Genomic DNA, 24,380 nt, shown 5'->3' with positions numbered 1-24,380 from the left:
ATTATTGCACATGTACAAATTGTGACATAAATATTCAGCACTTTTACAGGGTGCATTTTCACAGATAACAAGTTTGTCCATAGCTGCGTTTCGTCCTGAAATGGTCCACCTTTCCCCCTTTTTTTCTGAGAACTGAAGGCTACACTGTTGATATTCTATTTCTTAATGCACTTGTAAGCAGCAAAATAAGCATTAAGCCATTTGCAGTTGTGATAGAATTTTCGAACCTCTGTTATGAATAACCACCACAGTTTTTGTGGTTCTATAAATATTGTGTTTTATTTATAGGATGTGTATTTTTATAGGATGTCTGTCGACCAAGTGTTGCTGTTTTTCTATGAAATAAAGCACACAAATTCATCCATATAAAAATATTTATACATTCACCCTCACTGAAAATAATACATTTTTACAGGGCAAAACAAAACATCACACATTTAATATATTCCCAAAAGTGTCCCCCTACCCTCTCCAGCACACACACACAAACACACACAAATCCAAACCCCAGTTTCCATATCAAAAAAATCTATCATCTATTTCTTAAAGAATAACTTTTCTTACCAGATGTTTTTAATATAATCCATCAGTTCTTGTGTATGGATTGCCTTTTCTCTTATACATTTTTTATAGAATTTAGGTAAAAGGAAATGCTGAGGAATGATGAAGATTAGATTATGTATGTATGTAGTTAAACAATACTTTTCTCTGAAGCCTAAATGTCATGATGTGGAGATAAAGTACTGTACAAAGATTTTAAGATAGAAGTCATTGGTTGGCTATAGAGAGCTGATGTGAGATGGGATATGTATTTCTTCACCCAATTCTTTCGAACAATTTCTGCTTTACATATTTCAGCCTTACATATCTCAAGATTAAAGGAATCTCCTTTATACTTCTTTTAGATCAGCATATCCACAAATAAACAAGTGAAAATAGAGTAGACTTTTCTCTTGATTATCAGAAAAGAATGTCTAAAATCTCATCTTGCTTATAAATATCTTCTAGGAACACTTTTTTTCACCAATTAAATGGAAATAGACTGAATCAGTATATTTCAAGTATCTACAGATTTTGCAGATAATTCCAAACTGGTGGTGTCTTAGTTTTGGGTTTTCAAAAGGATTTCTTGACATTTACCCTGGCAGCTTGCATAAAACGGCCAAGTTATTCCTAATTTTAGTGTCCAAACAAGCCAACTACCACATCTTTGTCCTGTGTCCTTATTGTAAAAAACAATACAGAATTTGGGCCAGTTTCCCTTTTGGTGCTGGAGTGTTTCATAAGATTTATTGCTCTCTGCAGTCTGTGAATCCCTCCTAAGGAAAGCAGGATTACATGTAAATGTTTGCTAATAAAAAGGAAACATTTTCAAAGTCTAGACCTCAAGTCCTGCTCTGTAAAAGATAAAACCAAGGATCTTTTTTTGCTTTTCCTCTAATTGGCTTTAAAAAATAGCATAAGACAATGTGGTCAACATTGAATTCAGAAAGAAATATTGACTCAGAAAGAATACTTCAGAAAGAAACTTAGAGCAAAAATTTTGTGATACATCAGCAACTAAGCAAAGCACAGGGATTTAAGGAAGAACATCTTTTAATGGTTGAAACTAGCCTTTCTGGGATGACTATGAAAGCGAGAAATATTATAATAACTGTTAAAGCACATTCTACTCTTTGTAACCTTCCATATGATAATTCCTTTATTACCGTTTACATCTGCTAATATTAGCACAGCATTCTGAGGTTGCCAAGTATAAACTGCTATGAGGAAAAAGATCAGTCTATTCAGATTTTCAGAATGACTGTAGAACTTTGGAAATGACAGTCCATAAGCATGAAGAGCTAAAAGGAGCTAAAATTATGTCCTTTTGCATGATCAGTGGTGAAAAATTATAAGTCCATATTGCTAGAAAGTAAAAAAAAAAAAAACAGTTATGATGCCTGTTGTCACTGTACAAAGGATTCTATAGGAAAACAAACTTAAGTCATGTATAACAAATGTCTCATAAACCAATCATTTCTTTTCCATTTTTGAATGTCTTTCAAAATATTTGGTGCACATGAAATGTGATGTACTGACAGTCCTCTGATCTGTTCTGTTGCAGCCAAACAAGGACACTGCCGAGGGCGGTGGTGCTTTCACTTTGATGAGTTCAGAGCCCAGGATTTGTTTAGAATGCCCACTCTTCTGATAAATTTGTCACCAGGGAACCAATTAGTGAATGAGTACCCGATAAAAGCAATTGGCTCATACTTGGGCCAGGTCTGTAGCAACTGAAATCAAATCAATGGTATAAATGATGAATTTTGAAAGGTGCAGGTTTTTTGTTCAAAGTATGAATTTTAATGGCATCTTAATAATCCTTTAGAAATGTGCTGCTGGTTATGGCAAAAAAAAAAAAAAGTGCTGCTGTTTCTTCAACTAAAAGGTAAGGTGTGTTTTGTAGAAATAAAGTATATTAAATCTTCATTTTGTAGCTCGATATTACCAAAGGTCCTGATGTAGCTGGTGCATAAAAGCAAAGACTCATTTGCTGTCTGTAAAGGAGAAGAAATATTACTACTTATCAGAAAGCAGTGGAATAATAAAAGAGTTAATTCTCAAATTCTATGTATCCAAGATAATGTCACACTTTCCATTATTCAGTCCACCTTCTCAAGCTGCAGAGAGAAATTCTCTGATGGGCTTCATGGATAAGGCAGTGTTATGTCCCCTAAGATGGACACAGAAGGTGGCTTCCCAACCCCCAAGAACAGCAAATAGCCAGACCAGGACTGATAGCTAATTAAACCTGCTACAGACAAGCATTTCCATACTCTACGTATTCTCTCTGTGATCTGTCCAGTAAAACCACACTCTTGTTACATTATCTTGTATTTCATTTCCTCTTGTATATCCGTTTTAACTTTTATCAATTGTTTTCAAATCTGCTCAAAGACGCAATTTTCAGAATATTCAAAACTGATGCTTGTTCAGGAAACCTATATCTCCTGTGATTCTTCTAAACTCAGTAAATCAAGGAATCTCCAAAGAAAAATTTCCTCTATTTGTAAAGAAAAAAAAAAGATACATCTTTGTAAAAGGGAGTCATTTTTCCTTATAACAGTAAAATGTAGAAGCAAATCAAATATATATGTTGACAAAGCTTTCAATTCTTCACCATAACATAACCATATTTAGCCCCAGGAATCTTACATTCAGAGCTCATAAAGCAGTTATGAAATGTATCACATAATTTTAATAGAGAACACTTACAGAAATTTAGAAAAAGTTTTGCCTTTCTGTGGATGATCTTTTTTATTACATAAATGGTCATGTGAGCATCTTTCTTTAATCATAACTAGGCTAATGACAGGTTATGCATAATTTCCTTTGTTTATTATAATATGAATACTTTAGGTTAACATTTTGAATACATTCTGTCCAAATAGATTGTAGCAGAATTGTTCAGTCTTTATTTCATTGATTCTATTTATGTACAAGGGGGAACAATATAGGTAATGTTTTAAACACAGAGGCCTGAATCAATTCTACAGCTTTGCCATAAACTCTTAGATATTATACACATTTACCTGTTTTTCCTTTAAACTCCAAATGATTTTAAGCAGCTCAAAAATTTGATTTGGTTTTACTGTGTTGAAAACTATTTCCCTTTTGTTTTTTACTGTCATATTCAAATTTTAGTTTATGACTTGTAATAATTCATCAAGCTTCCACTTCACATATCTAGGGGGCATACCCTGAATTTGAATAGTATATGGCCAACACGTCTACATAAAACAATCCTGTTTTTATATTAATATCTTATCTTTTACTTCATTTACCTCAGTTTTTATTTTTAAAATATTATATTTTATCTTATTTTAATTCTTTTTTGTCATTGATTTTTAGCTCTTTTATCATTAATTACTAACTTATTTAATTTCCCTTTTTATTTCCCTCTCATTAATAGAAATTAGATTTCACTCTTGTTAAATCTCCACCAGTTTTAACAACACATAACTTTTGCTAAGCATTGAGATATTAAATTGTGTATTTGTGAGTTTTTTGATTAGCTACAAATAACCAATATACAAATGTCAGAATTTTGGACAAAAGCTATATTTAGACTAATGTTACAAATGTGACAATTACATTTTCCCCCATTTCTTCCAGAATTAAAGATGCAATGTAGTGATCTGTTTGATATCCATAGTCCTTATTTCCTCATTCAATCTTCCTTTAGATCTCAATTTATATTAAGCAGCTAAAAAATTTGATGATGCATTAAAAAATGAGTTTGCTAGAGATGTCTATAATCATTTGTGACTTCATTTATAACCCCTTTATGACAAAATGTAAACAGGTAATATAAAAAAAAGCTAATGTTACTGAAGCAAGGGATTTTTTTCATATACTTACTTATTTTATATTCTTTGATCGACATGCACAGTATGAAATCATAAAAGCAACAAACATCACCACACCAACACTGATTAAGACCATTTCTACCAGGCCAAGAAGGTTTATTTTTCCGGTTACTTGATTTCTGAACATTTCTGCTTTCTCGTCACCAATGGTAGCAGTCTGTAATAAAGTTAATAATTAGCATTATTTGGGTAGATTAGTGAAGCAAAAGTCACCTTTTTTTCCAAACAGCCTGTGTATGTATTTGTTACCTATATCTATAAGAAAAGCCATTTGAATTCCCCTTGCATGATAGTGTATTTTAAGAGTGAAATATAAACCTTTCCACTTAAATATATTGTGTAGTGTTCTTCAATGCATTTCCTAATTCTGAGCTAATCAACTCAGTGGTTTATTCTAAAAATACCTTGCCAGGCAATTTAACCTGGCCTTTATAAGTACAATTGGCTTTTATTACAACTACAATATTTAGTGAGCCTTAATTTATTTGAGCTATATGTATGCATGCCTCTTTCCTAAGACAACCCTATGACAAGAAAAAGTGTTTAATAGATTCATTTTGATGATAGGAACAGATTTGCCTTCCTAAAAGGAAAAACTGAAAGCTAACACAAATACACTATTTCTGTGTGACTTGACTCTCTCAAAAAAGTAAAATCAATAATACACAAAATCATCAATATTTACTTATGGCAATGGAAATAAATATAACTTCAAACACTATACATACATATACTATTTTGACACAGGAGCCTTTTTATACAAATAAGTTTATTGCTTTTAATGACTAATAGATTAAAATACTAACCTCATTAAGCCAAAGAATAGGCACAATATAGTTACGCTTCAGATTCTTCAATGTTCTGCAATATAAATTAAAATGATTATGGAAACAAATACAAATAACAGATATTTTAGTAATTACTAGTTTAAATAAATGTTCAGAAGTCAGTTGTCCTTGAATATTGGTTAAGTTCCTTAATTTTTTTGTTCCCTGCAATGTATCATTTAAATTTTAATTTATCTGTTTCTCACACTTATTTCACTCCTATAAATCTTCCTAATACATTAGATTGACTTTTTCCATGCACAGATATTCCCTTTCAACAAATTCTACCCAGGGAAAGTAAAATGTGAATTCTAAAAATTACTGTCATAGAAATAGACAGCTAGCAATATGAAAAATGCCCCCAAATACTCAAATAGAAAACATTCCAAAATATATCTAAATACCATTTCAATAAACACTAGATATGATTCTAAATTACAAATGAAAACTATCATAATTAAATAAAGATTGTTCAGTGACATTAAGCTAAAAGAAAAATTGACATTTGATGCCTGTCCCCCATCTCTATCATAAATTTACTCACGTTCTTACAAGAAAATACAAAAAACTCATATACAGATAATCTTATTTAAGAGACTCACTCAATTTTTTTTGATGGCTTGACCAGTATATTGATCTGCAGCCTTTTTGCAAATTGTAAAGTGAATCCAGTAATCTAAAAAGAGAACAAAAACTAAAATAATGATCAGCTTTTTTAAAACATTCTTTATTAATATCCAAATTTCTTTTTATTGTAATGGAGGAAGAGGAAAATGACACAGAACTTATGGTGAAACAAGACTACTTTACATTTATTAAAAAAAACTATTCAATTATTAACTGTAATTATTAAATATATTATATACATAAGTGTACATAAATTAAATTTGATATGTGTATATATATATATGTAAAGAGATAAAAAGATATAGATGATAGAGACAGAGATGAGAGAGAGTAGAGAGAAAGGTAGAGAGACATTAGACAGATAGATAGATAGATTAGATAGATGGATAAAGATAAAATTTCTTTGCCCAACATAATATCAAGGCTTTAGTTAGATTTTCGATACTTACCTGATCTGGTTTTTTGGAAATAAAAATCAACAAGGCAATCAAAAGCTAATATAATTAATTTAATTCCTGAAATATGCATCATCAACTATATATTCAGTCAGAATCCATGAATAATTTGTTTAGTTATAATACCTCTTCTCTATCATTATTTAAACAAAAACATGATTATTAAATTCTGGTATTTCATTGCTCTTTTCAAAAAGAATAATATTAAAATAATTTAAGGAGTCAAACTATCTGTTATAGCAATTTTTATAGATTAGCTTTCCTGACAGTAAGTTTAATAGATCTTGCCCCAAATTCACATATATACAGATAAAATATCTTTTAATTCTTCATAATATACTATGACTCCTCATATAAGTAATACTTGCAGTTAAGTGCAAAATAAGCATAAAATAGTCCTTTTTATCACCTTGTATGAAGTTAATCAGAATCATTTCCATTATTGATACTCTTGACCCATGGACCATTAACAAGGCTTATAAATTCTATATGCTTAAAAAATTAAAATTGAATTATCCTGACATATCCTAGTACCAAAAGAAATCAATGTAACTCTCACTGAAATAAAGTTTCAGTATTTTATCAAGGAGACAATCTGATCAAGAAATTATAATTGACAAGGAGAGAACTTATTTTCTCTCAATTTCATTTTTAAAAACACAATATTAACAAAATGAGATAAGTAAGATATTTGCTTACAGGTTCCACATCCAAATAGGTCCTATGTTCTTCTTCATTTGGATTCAAGCCTTCAATAACCTCTGAAATATCAGGACTTGCATGTAGAAAATGAGGAAGTGAAATGTACACAGGTTTTCCTGAAAGCAGGTTTTAAGAGACAGTAGGGGAGAAATTATTTTTCTCATTTCAAATACTACTTTAAAAAGAGTTATTTGAAAGTAAAGCTTTTTAAATTAAAAAAAAAAAAAAAAAAGTTGGTTTTTGAATCCAAATCAGGGCATGAGGATGGGGTCAAATTATAATATCAGGTCACTAGTGCCTAAAAATAAGATATAAAATAACCTATCTTCCTACTACCCAATCAGTTGACATCTGTTGGTCATACTTTAGCTGTAAATTCAATGTGTGAAGTTTAGCCTCTGAATACAAAGCTTCAACCACATAATGTTCATGCATCAGGCAGTAATACGTCTACAGACTAAGAATTATTTCTTTAATTGAAGATCAATTTTTTTTCTTTCTCCATCCTCACACAACCCAGTATGAAAAAAAGTGAACCAGATAAGACAGACTCCAAACTTTGTGCTTAAGCCAATCCCTGTTTCAGAGACATACTGAAAATACGTTTATGTTTGCCATTTTCTAGAAAAGAAAAGGCTAGAAAAAGAGCAATGTGATAACTTGGGATACCCAAGTATTCTGGGAATTATTTTTATTTCACCTTAATTCCAAAAGTAGCACCAGGGAAATACAGGTGGGTTTTATATAATGAAAACTAAGTTTTGCAACACAGAAACACAATTGGAACTTCAAAAACAATGCAAAATCAACACCAACATTTCCTACCAATAGCCTTACATTTTGCCCTTATTTTCTTATTTTAAAAATTCTTTGTGGAAAGGAATTCAGGGTAAAGGTCACATTTTAAAGAATGGCACAAATTATGCCAGGGATCACGATATTGAGAATTTTCACTCACCTTCTTTGCATTGGCCAATGTCTAGAACACCATATGATGTGCAATTATTTGAAATAATTTTTTCTGTGCAAAAACAGTGGTTGTCTGGATTTTGAAATGGAGAGGCAAAGGCCTTCGATGGAAGAATAAATCTATAAACAGAGATTCCTTTCAGAGTAATTTCAGATCCAAACACAGCATAGATTGACCTAAACATAGATAAAAGAGTTTCAATTCAGGAACTTGAAATATATTCTAGAGATATTTTTCTTCTTTTTAGTTTTATATAATCTTTGCTTCAACTTAGAAAAATAGAATGCTGTTGTTAGAATTTCAAATTCTTGTTTAATCCTTAGGAAAACAAGTCTTGTGAAATTTTAAGACATACCACAACTCAACACCTGAGCATGAACTATTCTTAATTCTTACCCTTGTTCTCAAAAGCTTCTGAGAGCAATTGATGCTTGTGAACTACCATGGAATACTTATACTGAAGACACATCTCATAGTTAATTTCCTCTATGTTAAATACATAACAAATTCCCTCAAGTCCTTTATCTGTCCCCAGTTCAAATGAAATAAAAATAAAGTTTCCATCTTTCAAAACTGAATCCTGGAGACAGGGGCCATTCACTGGCCTGGACATGGGCATGTGCATGCTTGATGGATAATTCTCATACATGCCCATCATTTCCCTCATGCCCATTACAGCCAAGGCAATGTGCTAGGGCCCAAAACATGTTCTTTCTAATCCCTAGATAACACTAATTAAAGAAGCACTACTCTCTTCAGTTTTACAGATAATGAAAATGAGATTCAGATATGTAAAAACTTGCTTTTTTGTCTGTATCTTCTTTTGCTGCTCATGCTTTTGTTATCATAGCTAGGAAATCACCACCAAATCCAAGGTTAGGATTATTTTCCCCTTTGTTGTATTATGGTTTTAGCTCTTATGTTTAGCTCCTTGATCCATTTAGAGTCAATTTTTTTATATGGTGTGAGCTGGGGTCCAGCTTCATTCTTTTCCGTGGATGTCCAGTTTTCCCAGCACCATTTGTTGACAAGACCAATTAATGTTTTGAACACCCTTGTTGAAAATCAGTTTGCCACAGAAATATGGGTTTATTTCTGAATGCTCAATTCTATTCCAGTGGTCTACATTTTTGCAATAATGATTTAGCTATTTGGGACTCTTGCAATTCCTATGAATTTAATGATCAGCTTTTTCTTTTCTGCAAAGAAGGCTGCTGGGATTTTAACAGGGATTGTATTTAATTTGTATATCAATTTGGGTGGTATTGACATCTTAATAATATTGTCTTCCTATCCATAAACACAGGATATAGCCCCATTTATTTAGGTCTTCTTTAATTTCTTTCAGCAGTTTTTTTTTTAATTTTCTGGTACAAGTCCTTCACCTCCTTGGTTAAATTTATTCCTAGGTATTTCATTCTTTTAGAAGCTATTGTGGATGGAACTATTACTTTAATTTCCATATTCTGAATATTATTTGCTGTTATATAGGAACAAAATTGATTTCTTATAGATTCTTGGTGATTTTCTATATAAAGTATCATGTCATCTGCAAGTAGAGTTACTGTTTTACTTCTCTCTTTCCTTCTTCAAAATTAAAACTTTTGTATATCTAAGAACATTATCAAGAAAGTGAAAAACCTATAGAAAGGGAGAAAATAATTGCTAACCACCTACCTGATAAGGGCTTAATATACAGAATTTGTAAATAACTACTACAACTCAACAACAACAAAAAACGCAATTAATCAATAAAAAATGGGCAAAAGACTTAGATATTTCTCCAAAGAAGACACACAAACAGCCAATAAACACATGGAAAGATTCTCAGAATCACTGATCATAAGGGAAGTGCAAATCAAAACCATAATGGGATACCACATCACACCCACTAGGATGACTATTATTTTAAAAAAAAATAGAAAATAACAAATATTGATGAGGATGTGGAGAAACCATGTCCCTTATACATTATTGGTGACACTGTAAAATGGTGCAGCAGCTGAGGAAATCAGTTTAGCAGTTCCTCAGAAAGTTGAACACAGAATTACCAGATGACCTGGCAATCCCATTTCTTGGTATATACCACAAAGAACTGAAAATGGGGACTTAAAATATTGGTACACCAATGTTTGTAGCAGCATTACTCACAATAGCCAAAATGTGGAAGCAAGCAAAGTATCAGATGAATGGCAGATGAATGGACAGATGAATGGATAAACAAAATATGGAATGAACAAAATGGAATGTTACTTGACTATAAAAATGAATGACATTCTGATACATACTTCAACATGAATGAACCTTGAAGATATCATGTTGAATGAAATAGGCCAGACACCCAAAAAGAAAAATATCATATGATTTCACTTATATGAAATATCTAGAATAAGCAAATTTCATAGAGACAGACAGTAGATTACAGGTTACCAGGGCCAGTGGTAGGAGGATAAAAGAAGGTGGAATTATTGCTTAATGGGTGCAGAGTTTCTGTTTGAGATGATGAAAAAGTTGGGGTAATCAATGCTGGTGATAATAGCACAATATTGGGAATATTATCAATACTACCGAATTGTACACTTGAAAGTAGTTGAAAAGGAAATTTTGAGCAGTATATATGTTACTACAAGTTAAAGTTTAGAAAAAAAAAATGCATAAAGGAATAACAACAAAAAAAGTTGCCCTCAACCACACAGTCTTTAGGTACACAGATTCAAGCACAGTGCTGTGAGCTCTGATGCCTGTGTGGATCTACTGCGCCCCACCAATTTGAAAACATTCCGTTAGCATTGGTACAATATATTAATTAATGCAGTTTTGTGACAATTGTGATATCATCTCCAGACAAGTTAGAAAGATTGTGTACACTCTCTCAACTTGATTTTTCACTAAAGTATACTAACCTGGTGAAAGAAAGGAAAAACAGTACTCTTAAACAGAAATGACAAAGAAGAATATCATTTACATTATGCATAATATCCTGCTGCCATCCTCAATTGTTTAAAGAGGTCAATGAGCATTATGAATTCCATATAGTTGTGTTTATTCTTAAGAAGTCAAGAAAGAGAACCTAAGATGGCGGCTAGGTGAGACGGGGCAAAAAAAACACCTCCATGAAAAATACTAGATAAAAGCCAGAAAATGACCCAGAATACCAGTTCCAGTTATGCACCAGCCAGACAAGGTCTGCTAAATCTACAGGGACAATGCATTTGGTAAAACCGGGAGTCTGCATTCTGAAACGAGTGAGTGAGTAGGCTGAAAGTCCCGTGGCCACACTGCAGTGTGGGGAAACCATGGGTTGGCGTTTGGAGATGGACTAGTTCTTTTTTAAAAAAAAAAAACAAAAAAAACTGGAGCAGCTGTGGTTACGATGGTGAGAACAGTGCAGTGAAGCATGGCAGGAGCAGGCTGGGCCAATGTCTCAGTGTCTGGTGTGGAGGATAGCCCGCTGCTGATTGACCCGGGACCAGGGGGCCAGAGGGGAGCCAAAAAGAGAAAGAAACCACACCGCTAGCAGCCATCTCCCCGGCAGGCTGGAGACGCTCCTGCCCAGGCCGGAGCTATAGCCCAGAGCCACGCCAAGGGTCCCAGTGTGACAGGGAGTGTTTCTCACAGCACAGCACACGTGCCAGAATATCGGCCGTGGACAGTAGCCTTTAGTACACCCACAGCTAATTGTCCCAGAGCTGGGAGGGCAGAGTTGTGCAAAAAGGGGGAAATTAACACGCCCCATTCAACCATCTTTAAAGCAGGCTGGGAATGACCCTGCATGGCCTGGCAGCCCAGGGCTTCCCTGGAGGGCCAGCGCACACTTGTGACATGGCACAGCCTTTCCTCACCAGAAGTCGTGGAAGAGAACGGCTGAGAAAGGGGGGCCACTTGGAAATCCCAGGGACCCTATGCCAGTACCAAGGACTTGTGGGTCAGTGGCAGAGACAATCTGTGGCAAGACTGAAATGAAAGCTTAGACTCTTGCAACAGCCTTAAATCTCCAGGAACACCTGGGAGGTTTGACTGTTAAAGCTGCCCTGCCTCCCTAACCACCCAGACACACACCCCATATTCAGGGCACACAGCACCAACAACACACCCAAACTTAGTGTACCAATTGAACCCCACAAAAATCTGATCCCCACACACCACAAAAACAAAGTTGGGGAGAACTGATTTGAGGGAATAGGTGACTCGCGGACGCCATCTGCTGGTTAGTTAGAGAAAGTGTACGCCATCAAGCTGTAGATCTGACAAATTAGAGATAGGTATTTTTTATATCCTGAAAGAACCCTATCAAGTAAAGCAAATGCCAAGAGGCCAAAAACAACAGAAAATCTTAAAGCATATGATAAAACCAGATGATATGGAGAACCCAAACCCAAACACCCAAATAAAAAGATCAGAAGAGACACAGTACATGGAGCAATTAAACAAAGAACTACAGACAAACAATGAGAGCATGGCACAGGATATAAAGGACATGAAGAAGAGCATGGCACAGGATATAAAGGACATAAAGAAGACCCTAGAAGAGCATAAAGAAGACATTGCAAGAGTAAATAAAAAAATAGAAGATCTTATGGAAATAAAAGAAACTGTTGGCCAAATTAAAAAGACTCTGGATACTCATAATACAAGATTAGAGGAAGCTGAACAACAACTCAACCTCCTCAAGGACCACAGAATGGAAAATGAAAGAACAACAACAAAAAAAAAGAATGGGGAAAAAATAAAAAAAAAATGAAATGGATCTCAGGGATACGATAGATAAAATAAAACATCCAAATTTAAGACTCATTGGTGTCCCAGAAGGGGAAGAGAAGGGTAAAGGTCTTGAAAGAGTATTCAAAGAAATTGTTGGGGAAAACTTCCCAAACCTTCTACACAATATAAATACACAAAGCATAAATGCCCAGCGAACTCCAAATACAATAAATCCAAATAAATCCACTCCAAGACATATTCTAATCAAACTGTCAAATACTGAAGAGAAGCAGCAAGTTCTGAAAGCAGCAAGAGAAAAGCAATTCACCACATACAAAGGAAAGAATGTAAGACTAAGTAGTGACTATTCAGCAGCCACCATGGAGGTGAGAAGGCAGTGGCATGACATATTTAAAATTCTGAGAGAGAAAAATTTCCAACCAAGAATACTTTATGCAGCAAAACTCTCCTTCAAATTTGAGGGAGAGCTTAAATTTTTCACAGACAAACAAATGCTGAGAGATTTTGCTAATGAAAGACCTTCTCTACTTCAGATACTAAAGGGAGCCCTACTGACAAAGAAACAGAGAAAGGAGAGAGAGAGAGAGAGAGAAATTTAACAGACATATATAGAACATTACATCCCAAATCACCAGGACAAACATTCTTGTCTAGTGATCACAGATCTTTCTCCAGAATAGACCATAGGCTGGGACATAAAACAAGCCTCAATAAATTAAAAAAAAAAAAATTGAATTTATTCAAAGCACATTCTCTGACCACAGTGGAATACAAATAGAAGTCAATAACCATCAGAGACTTAGAAAATGCACAAACAACTGGAGGGTAAAAATGAGGGGGAGATGAAAACATTCCTGGATAATCAAAAGCTGAGGAACTTCATAACCAGTAGATCACTCCTATGAGAAATGCTAAAGGAAACTGAGCAGGCTGAAAGGAAGGGACACTAAACAATTGACTGAAACCACATAAAGAAATAAAGATATCCAGTAAAGATCACATGGTAAATATAAATACCAATATTACTGTATTTTTGATTTGTAACTCCACTATTTACTTCCTACAGGATCTAAAATACATAAACCACAATGACAAATCAGTGGTTTTGGACTCAATGTAAAATATGTAATTTTTGACAAGAACTACATAAAGGGGAGGAATGGAGGAGTATAGGAACATAGTTTACGTCTCATATTGAAGTTAAGTTGGTATCAAAGAAAAACAAGACTGTTATAGATTTACAACACTAAATTTAAGCCCCACAGTAAACACAAAGAAAGTATCAGCGAATATGACCATAGAGATGAAAAGTAGAGTATGGGTTACGAGAAGTGGGGGAAGGGGCAATGGGGAGTTGAGAAATGAGTGTAGGGTTTCTGTTCGGGGTGAAGGGAAATTTCTAGTAATGGATGGTGGGAAGGTGATAGCACTGCAACATTCTAAATGTGATTAATCCCGCTAATGGAATGCTAGGGAGGTGTTGGAATGGGAAGATTTAGGCTGTATATATGTTTCCACAATTGGAAAAAAAAAAAAAAAAGAAAGAAAAAGTCTAAATAGATAATGACAATTAAATGCCAAGGATGATCCTGGATGGGATCTGAGGATGGAGGAGAGGAGGCTCAAAGGGACACAGTTGGGACATAAGAAAAAAAAAAAAGGAAATACAGAATGTAAGCTTTGTATCAATGTTGAATTTCTTGAACTTCTTAGCTGTGCTTAATGGGATTGCATAAAAGAATGTTCTTGTTCATGGGAATTGTATATATGAATTATATTGTTTGTTCAAGGATGTGTGCAGCTAGCTCTCATATGATCAGAAGACAGAGCAATAGATGATGGATGATAGATAGGGAGGGAGGGAGGGAAAGAAAGAAATGGTGCTGTGACAGGATGTTAAAGTTGGTGGATCAGGGTATCAGGGGAGGAGGGTCGGGGTATGCTGGAGTTCTGTATATGGGGTTTGTATTGTTTTTCCAACTGCTCCTGTAAGTTTGAATTTATTTCAAAATATAATTTTAAAAAAAGTAAAGAAAAATTTTCCCAGCTTTTTTCCCCAAATAACATGATTATTAATTGTGAACTTTGTAGTCTGTATTTTCTCACTTTAGGAAAATAATTCCAACTCACAGAAATACAGCAGCCTCTTAGTCTTACCTGCAAATGTCAGAGGAAAAGAACTGCAATACCCGGGTCTTCTCAACAAAAGGAGGAAATGAGGCTGCATCTATGTAAAAATCAAGTCAGTGGCAGTTGATTAGATTTAACATGTGCTCTAGAAAAATAGAGAAATCTCTATTCCAGCATGGTTCAATAGAAAGAGCATGCAAACTAGAAATGTAATTTTAAATTTTCTAGTATCCACATGTGGTGGTTTGAAGCTGTATATACCCCAGAAAAGCACGTTCTTAAATTTAATCCATTCCTGTAGATGTAAATCCATTATAAGTAGTAACTTTTGATGAGGCTACTTTATTTAAGGTGCGACCCACCTCAATCAGATGGGTCTTAATCCTACTATTGGATTCCCTTACAACAGAAAGAAATTTCAGAAATTCAGATACAGAGAGGCAAAGCCACAGGAAGCAAGAAGCTGAAACAGAACCCAGAAGATAAGGAAGAGACCAGAGACCCCTCTATGTGCCTTGCCATGTGATAAGCTAAGGGCCAAGGATCACAGGCAGCCAGTCCCAGAATGCCACAGTCTTGGAGAGAAAGCGTCACCTAGAAGATGCCTTGATTTGGACATTTTTCTGGACTCAAAACTGTAAGCTAATACACTCCCATTGCTGAAACCAACCCATTTCATGGTATTTGCTTTAGCAGCCTAGGAAACTAAAACATCACATTAAAAGAAAAAAAAGTAAAAAGAAACAAGCCTATTTCATTTAACCCAATAACTCCAAAACATTATCATGTAAACATTAAGTAAAGAATAAATAAATAAATACATGCAAAATAAGACTGTACATTCTCAAAACCCAGTTTATATTTTACACTTACTGTACTTTTTATTTTTTTATCTTATTTTATTTTTATTTTTATTTTTTTGCAGAATTAAATTTTATTTCACATTGATAGAAACTGTGAAAAAGATTTACATTTTCCCACACTACAGCAAAACTTTTCAATGGAATAAGGTATCTTACAATAAATGTTTATTTGTATAACTGAATATAACTGTTAATATTCTTCAAAATAAAAGACACTGTGTTTGTAAATGATTGTTTAAAAGTTTTAAATCCAGACATAAACGTATGGCTTAATAATTAACATTCTATATAGTACACTGTCAAATTATTTCCATTATCAATTAGCACCCATTTATACTGATGCAATCTCATCATGGTTTATCAGTTGGAATATAGCCCCAAAACTAACAATTCAAAATAACAAGCATACACCTTAATTAAATATTAAACCATGTGGTAATTCTACTATATGTATCAAGTTCTGAGTACCCTTTATTACCTAGAAATTTGTTTTCAAATAATTTTAAACAGGAATCTGAAAATACTGACTATATAAAATCAAAGGATTGCTATTTTTATGTTTGCACAAAAACTAAAATATCATTTGATTAAAGTCAAAATTTCAAAGATGTTCATTGGCAAATAAAAACCAAAGCAAAATTTTCTGATGAATTCTAATTTTCCACAGTAGCTGGTTTCAAATATGTACAAAGTAAGTAAAATTAAACTCTATGCTACAAACTTACCATACTTTTTAATTCATACTAGCTATATTTCAAGTGTTCTATAGTCACATATGGCTACCTTACTGAAGAACACATTTGTACACTATACACATTCTTTGGCATTCAAATTCACATTAAAGTAAATACTCCACTCCTTAAAAATAAAAGAAACTTAAAAAAAAAAGGCAGATTCTTTTTTTTTTTCAAATGACACCTTCAGAGAACCTCTTTTGTTGCTCAAATGTGGACTTTCTCTCTCTAAGCCCAACTCTGCTAATAAATTCATCACCCTCCCCCTGACATGAGCCAGGACTCCCAGGTGAGTGAGTCTCCCTGGCGACGTGGGACATGGATTCCAGAAATGAGCCTGACCCTGGCACCAAGGGATTGAGAATGCCTTTTTGACAAAAAGGGGAAAAGAAAGGCAAAAAAATAAGGTTTTAGTGACTAAGAGGTTTCAAATAGAGTCAAGACGGTGTCCTGGAGGTTACTCGTATGCAAACTTCAGCTAGATATGCCAAATGGCTACAGTTTAATAAGCCCATGTCAACAGTAGTCCGGAAAACCTTAATACCCAGATCCCTATCTGACACTCTTCAAAAGTTTCACTCAGTAAGCTTATTCTTCAGACTTAAATCCTCCAGAGAGCCCCTGTGCCAGCTAAGTCCCAAAACCCAGAGGCAACAGCCTCTTCAAGAACATCAACCAGATGCAGCCCCTTTTCCCATAATGTCTACACTTCTTTTCAACATGAACAAGTTAGGGTGTTCACTGCCTAGACATCCCTGTAGATTGGGAAAGTGATTAAACTAGAGGAAGGGGTAGCAACAGATAAGACAGAATTTTAAAAAGGATTATGAATACTGAATCTGTACAGAATTTTCTTTTTCTTAGTTGCTAGGGTATTAGAATAGCTAGAAGGAAAGAACTGAAGTGGTTCAACATTCTTTGAAATTTACTGTATAGCTACTTGTTAAATTGTAATTTGAAAGTTATCACCTTTCTGTATATATGTTATGTTTCACAATAAGGAACTAACTGAAACTATGTTACTGTAACCTATAACATTCTTGGAAATTTCCTATATAGCTACTTATTAAATTGTACTTTGAAGGTTATCACCATTTTCCATATATGTTATATTTCACAATAAGGAAATAACTGAAACTGTGGAACTGTAACCCATAACATTCTTTGAAATTTGCTCTCTAACTACTTGGTGACTTGCACTTGGAAAGTTATCACTTTTATATAAATATTTTATATTCCACAATAATTTTTTTTTAAATGGCAGAATCACATGGCTAAAATTGTGTGTGACTGTTTTTTGAAACTCCCACCATCCACCCCATCAGTAAAGTGGCACTTTTCTTATCATGAAGTTCATTTAGAACTTCTGTTATATTAGTGTTAGCCTTCTTTCTTCTAGTAACTCATTCATCTACCACAGTGGTTGCTTAATATTTTAACCCATTTATTAAAATTCTCTCACTTAACAGAATTTCTGCAAATGCTTTGAAAACATATCCATCAAATTAAAAATGGCTTTTGTTGAGTTCACTCAATTTCTACTCTGCTTATGAGTCTATGGTACACCTTTGATAAAGGTATAACTGGATAACTCTTCCACCTGTTCTTCAAATTAACACCATCCAAATAAGTCAAAACAGTAAGACCCACCCTTCAATAATGCAGTCCAGATTTGTTTCCTGACAAGTGCTCCAACTTTGCAATTTTGTTATATTTCACATATAGTCCCTTATGATCGTTGCTCAATCCTGACACTTAAGATGACTGGATATTAAAGTCTAGCTTAAGTCTTCCCAGGTTCCTTTATGGGCACTGCCTACAACTGACTTCCCAACACCTTAGCAATTAAGGGAAAATAATACATTGAAAGACTTGAGAAATCACTATCTGAAACATCATTAAAGATTATGTCATTATTATATCCAGAAACTCTCATGGACAATGACCACAAGATAGCCATTATTAGAAGATTATTTTCAGAAACATTCTAAATGAATACCAATAATTTCATTTTCTGTTTCTTCAGACTTATGAAGAAGGTAGAACAAGCACTTCTAGATCATGATGAAAACACCCTGGAATATTTCTGTTTCATTAGTCTCTTTTCCCTAGTGCCGTAACTAAGAATCTCTCTCACAGGGATTGTCATGGTCCCCTGCCCTGTCCCATCTACCTCTGCTTCTAGCTTGTTTTACTCCTATTTTCCCTTAGTACTTTTAATTTCATGCCTGATGCTAATGGATTTATATTATTGTCATTAATAAATTTCAGCAGACAGAACTGTTTAATGATTTCATTTTTCTTAAACACTTAAATAATTTTATTATTTAGGAGCAGCAGTTTCTTTCTTTCCATATCTAAGGACTGATGTATTATGCTTAGTAATTATGCAATTACTATAGCTAGTATTAGTGGGGTACTTGACAATTTATATGCAAAAATGCTTTACTCAGAAAGGAATTTTTTCATGCACCCCCAGAGATCAAAAATCTACAAAGCAAATTAAGCAGTATTGTTGTCTTTTTTTCTATAAGAGAGTGATAACATATTAAATATGCATGGAAAACTCAACCATATTTTGGAAAAGTAAACATATCCTGGGTTTCCTGTAATTCCCGGCCTTTTATACAGCTTTTCATTTGACTTTCTTCATTTGTGTTATGTTGTTTTCCTATAGGGTATTGCCTCACCAACTTTGTAAACATCACACTCCTACCTCTGCTTCTTAATAGCTGAAAGCTCACCTCTGCTTTTAATCACATCATGGAATTAGATTCCCACTGCTTTTTAAAATCTTAATTCTTAAATAGGCATATTTATACTTTGCTTTTCTTTGAGGGGAGTAACAATCCAGATATAAACACACCCTAAATTAAAGTCATAATACCTTCTTTTTGCCCAGTTCTAATTTAGAATGCTCATTTTCACATACATTTTCCATGGTCATTAGACATCTAACCCTGTTTTGCCTTTTTTTTTTTATTTCTCTCTCATTCTGACCATCTTTTTCAAAATAGAAGGCTCTGTCTTGCAACTTCACTGATTCTTCCTTGGCTTTAAACCTCATTTAGATGTTTATTTTCCATTTTTAAAACATCTTAATAATCTAATCTTCCAATTCTAGACTGTTTTCTGTATGGGTTTACAAAAAAGTAAACAGTAATTATTTCTCTAATTTTTTAAACCCCTTATTTCTGTTGCTAGGATGGAATTTATTAGACCAAGTTTTACAAAGAAAATGTTTCCCTCCTAATGTAGTAAGGGCCAATTCTCCGTGGTGGCTCTTCAGAAAGCCCACCGCATTAAAGAGACATTTACCAAGCTCATATTAAAATGGAGATTCTGTATTATGCTGTAGGAAGATAAAGGCCAGCACATGGCCTCATCCTTCAGAACACAGCAGATATGACAGTAAATCTGTGGGAGCAGATGAAGTGGGTTCATGAGGATTCTTAACACAAAACAAGTGTCCTTACCTGTACCATTAATCATGTCACAATAACTTGGCCAATAGGAGAGATTCCTTAGGAAGAAAGAAGAAAGACTATGAATAAAGCATTCTAATTTCAAGAGCATCCTTCTCACATTACTTTTTTTCTGTTATTATTCAATACTTTTGCTAATATAATGAAGATTAGATGTGACAAGTGCAAAGTTTAAGAAATATTCTGGCTCATTTGGCGCATGTTTGTTTAAAGTTTTCATCTTGAGAGAAATTAAGTGCCTGATCATTTTAAGTGGCCAGATTATAAAACAAAAAATGCCAAATTCCAAGGTAATTAGGAAGAACTTGTAATAGGAACAGCTCTAAAAGAAGAAAATTGAGACACACTTATTAAAATCTTGGATCTCTACTTAGGTGATAATTTTTTTTCCATGGGAGAAAAGGATTATTTGGTAGTATTTTGGTTTCAGATTGAATAGGAAGAAAGTATCAACTGGGTAGCTCATGTAAGCTCAGTATGAAGTTAGAGGAGGACAGAGCGGAGAAGGAAAGAAAGAGAAGTAGATGTTTAGATGAAGAGAGATTAGAAATATATACATAAGGAAATAAGCAATTTATACATTTCCTCCCATTTAACTCTTGCATGAAATGGCATTAAAAGGGGACAGCATTTATTACTTTATGCTCTGGTGTCTAAATGAGCCATATATAAATGGAATTGTTAAAAAAAATAGGTAGTAATAGTTTCCATGCAACCTCAGCAACTTTTTGGTGATTAAAAAACAAAACTGGCTTTTTCCCATACCTAACATATCATCCTAATAAATTCAGTCCAAGCTGTTGCTGTAGCTTCTTTTTTAAACAGAAGGTATTATTCATGCTAGTTCTTGCCATGATCAGTTAAATCAACTTAATGAAAATCTTAAGCTGATGTGAAAAATCTTACTATAATTAGGATATCTTAGCAACTCTTCTCAGAATCTCTCTACAATTTTGAAATGGAGTGAAATGCTTGTTTTCCTTAAAACGCAAATGTTAATGTGATTTTTTTTTCCCAAAATGAGCATTTTAGAGATGTTTCTTTTCTCCACTATACTTTTCTGTTAAGTATTTAGCTATGAACTCTTTAGAAGAAAAAGTACTACATTAGTAAATATTTAATGGTTATAAAATATAGTTTTTCAGAAAAGAGCACAGTTTGAGGCAATAATTATATTAATAGAAAGCATTAATCTCTTTCAGTTTGTACTATTTCATTCTCTCTCTCTCTCTCTCTCTCTCTCTCTCTCTCTCTCTCTCTCTCTTTCAGGAAATAACTAGTCTAAAGCACATTTATTAACTTGAAGGAGAGGAAAAGATTGTTTTCTCCTCTAGAGTTTAATTCAATTCTTACTAAATTACATATATGATAAGCTGTGTATCTCCCAGATGAACAGAGTAGTTAGAAACAGAAAGCAATGCACAGTTAATCAAAGATATCTTATTCTTTTACCACTTCAAGGTAGCCATGCTCTTTATTTTCAAGTTAAATATGTAAATTTTAGAACTGCCCTTAAAATACTAATGCCATCTTTGCCCTGATGAAGTAAAAAACAAAACAAAAAAACAGCAAACAAACAAAAACAAAAAAAAAAGGTGAATTATCAATACAGAAAAAGATTTCAACATAGTTTTGCAAGTGGAACGTCATGAGAGGGCTGACATAGATTCCCTGGGATTCCATCTTTATAGACACGTTGAGATCGTGAAACTGGAATGCACAATTTTAATTTCACATGCTCAATTTACAAAGTAAATTAAAAACACAATAAAGTATAATTTTCTATGTAACACTAGACAACCAGACAATCCACTGCTGTATTGATTTTATCCTTTTTGTTTTTGGTTAATATAATTGTATAGATGATGTGTAAGTGCTGGTTGTGTGATAGAGAAGGGAAGGTCCCTTTGGTTTTCTTTATGTAAAAGTTAAACAAAATTCTGAAGTCTGCTGGTATTCAGCAGCTATGCACTGGTGTGTCCATGCCAGCTGTTAGGAATAAAGAGTTAATATCTGGCAGGAAAGCTCCTCTAGATACAACCAGGTCTGTTTAGTAGGTTGGTACTTGCGCCTGCGCTAAACAAATAACTTTCCTGCCTTCGAGTGCCCCAGGACCCCTCTCTGACACGTACAAACATACACCCTTACTTCATCTGGATACTTACTTTTTACCTTTATAAGTATCAATTATGGCAACTTTGCTTATGTTATCTTTTCCGTTGAAAACTTTATAAACTCCATCTACAGTATTGTTGTACTGAAAAGATACGTGCAAGAAAAATTACTTCTATAACAAATCCTATTTTCAAGGCTGTAAAATATTTAACTCACTTTCACATTTCTCAGAGACTAGATGTTCTTCCATATATGTTTAATGTTATTTGAAATGTATATGTAATTAAAGTTAAGTTTTTGCTCTTTTAAAATTTCAAAAGGATAACTATAAACGGTACCTAGAAATAAGTGCTAGATGCTGAGATAAAAGAAGACAGTAAAATATTAGAAGTTGACATGATCAAACTTCAGCATGCTAATCAAGTTAGTGAGGCAATTTTGATCACTGCTTCTATTGTACTGAGGAAAGGAGACATGAACAAAACCTATGGGAACGACTACATGTCTCTAGAGGAATTCTAAGTACTATTATCTTTAATCAATGGTTGCTAAAATGATAAAGATGAGGTATCCAAAACTAAAAACAGAATTAGCCGGGTCAGAGAAAGCATTATGAGTATTTGGACTAAAACAATAATAATAATAACTGAATCTCTGATTTCTTAAGGCTTTCTACAGTCATATTTAATTGATGTATAACCTTACAATCCCTAGCACTATCTAAAAGTAAAACAAAAACAATGAACTACAGAACTATAATCTCATATATACTGCCCAATGAAATCATATTTAAAATTCCAATTCAATAATCAGTTCATTCTATTTGCAATTTGGAACATTAAGCTATAACTAAGCCTGACATCAAGTTCACATTTTCCTAAATCTAAAAATTGCAATTTCAATTAATAAATTCAAAATTATTTGGAACCACTGGAAGTTCTTACACACAAACCCCATTAAAACAGGGAAAACTTACTTAACAATCTGGTTTTGATGTGCAAATTTAGGCTAAAGTTTTCATTTACATGAAACAAATTTGTAAGGGGTCTAGAGAAAGAAGAATGACATGATACATTTAATACATACTTAAAAATGGTATTCAATTTGATTTTCATGAGAAGGGAAATCAAAACCAAAAATAATTTTCAAAGCCTTACAGGCTCACAAGATAATTTTAGACCAATTGCATATTTATAAAAAGCAGTGTAGAAACCTGATTAAATCTGTTTTTTTAATTTTAAATTTAATTTTTAAATTCACATATGTAAATTTCCCTAACTAGGCTAGTTGAAGCCATGAGAGGTGGCAACATTTTTTTTATAATTAGGATATATAATCCAAATCATCAAAAGGTTAATATACTAAATAAGAAAATTGGGCCCTGCCCATGCCATTGTGTTTACCTAGTTAAAACATAGCAATTTATTGTATAATTATATCTACTATTATCTATAACACCTAATTAAAATATAGGAATATTACCATTCCTATTTGATACTTACAGGAAAAAATACGCCAATTGTGGTAGCAACAGGATATGGAACCAAACTCAAGAAGGGATCTTTATAGCCCCACAATAGTTCTTTCACCGTCCTGGTTTGGAACATCGAAGATTTTGATTTTTTGATAAGTGAATTGAGTATCGCCTGAACAAATGAGTTTGGATATAAATGTGGGGCAGCCTAAAAAAAAAAAAAAATTTACTGTTTAAGACACCAATACAATATCAGATTTCAACAAACAAATGGATTAAGTATTCAAATTGAGTTTAAATAAAATAAAAAATTGAATCTGCCAAATCTTAGCAGGACTAAAGTATAATTGGTCTAATCCACGGAAGATTACGTTTCTGTGCCTCAGGGTCAGCCAGATGAAGAAGATGTAACAAGCCAGCATCTATTTTTTAATGGCACACTTTCGGTGGTCTACTAATTCAGTCATCTTTCCAAATGATCATAAATTCATTCAAAATAACTAAATAGAAACACATTTCCATTAAAGTGGCAAAATAAATAAATTCTGCAATTCTAATGATGAGATTAATTATAGTGAGTTCTAGAAAATTTTGAAATAAATAATGTTGCTGTTTGTCTACTCACTGCTACAGCCAGATTAAGAACTGTAAAAGTATCATTCTCGGTTCCAATCGATAGTGAAGGTTCAAAGATTGCACCATTGGGTTGTACAAAAGAGACTGTGTGGTTTTCAGGGTCCTGAGTTATATTTTCCTTGGCTAGATAACGAACTCTAAAAAAACGGAAATAAATACAATTCAAAAAAATATCTCATATGAATGTTAGATCTCAAATGCCATTCATTCAACAATATTTTGAGTACA

The 24,380-nt window shown here is 33.5% G+C and overlaps 1 protein-coding gene across 4 annotated transcripts in view; it reads right to left on the bottom strand.

Annotated features, from left to right (window-relative positions):
• Positions 1 to 360: 360 nt before the first annotated feature.
• The window catches only part of CD36 (CD36 molecule), a 69,197-nt gene continuing 45,177 nt past the window's right edge, over positions 361 to 24,380 (bottom strand). For all 4 annotated transcript variants that reach the window (XM_037836518.1, XM_037836515.1, XM_037836519.1 and 1 more), the window contains 11 exons: positions 24,142 to 24,289; positions 23,545 to 23,724; positions 22,093 to 22,184; positions 19,919 to 19,965; positions 14,873 to 14,942; positions 7,982 to 8,169; positions 7,021 to 7,139; positions 5,842 to 5,915; positions 5,219 to 5,273; positions 4,405 to 4,569; positions 361 to 2,540 (listed from right to left, as the gene is read on the bottom strand). In XM_037836518.1, the coding sequence (XP_037692446.1) occupies positions 4,405 to 4,569; positions 5,219 to 5,273; positions 5,842 to 5,915; positions 7,021 to 7,139; positions 7,982 to 8,169; positions 14,873 to 14,942; positions 19,919 to 19,965; positions 22,093 to 22,184; positions 23,545 to 23,724; positions 24,142 to 24,289 (1,138 nt within the window). In that variant the 3' untranslated portion in view covers positions 361 to 2,540. The remainder of the gene's footprint in view (positions 2,541 to 4,404; positions 4,570 to 5,218; positions 5,274 to 5,841; positions 5,916 to 7,020; positions 7,140 to 7,981; positions 8,170 to 14,872; positions 14,943 to 19,918; positions 19,966 to 22,092; positions 22,185 to 23,544; positions 23,725 to 24,141; positions 24,290 to 24,380) is intronic.

The sequence above is a fragment of the Choloepus didactylus genome, chromosome 5 (assembly GCF_015220235.1).
Source record: "Choloepus didactylus isolate mChoDid1 chromosome 5, mChoDid1.pri, whole genome shotgun sequence".
Classification (NCBI taxonomy): Eukaryota; Metazoa; Chordata; class Mammalia; order Pilosa; family Megalonychidae; genus Choloepus; species Choloepus didactylus.
Note: the sequence above shows the minus strand (reverse complement) of the source record. Positions and strands in the feature narration are given on the sequence as shown.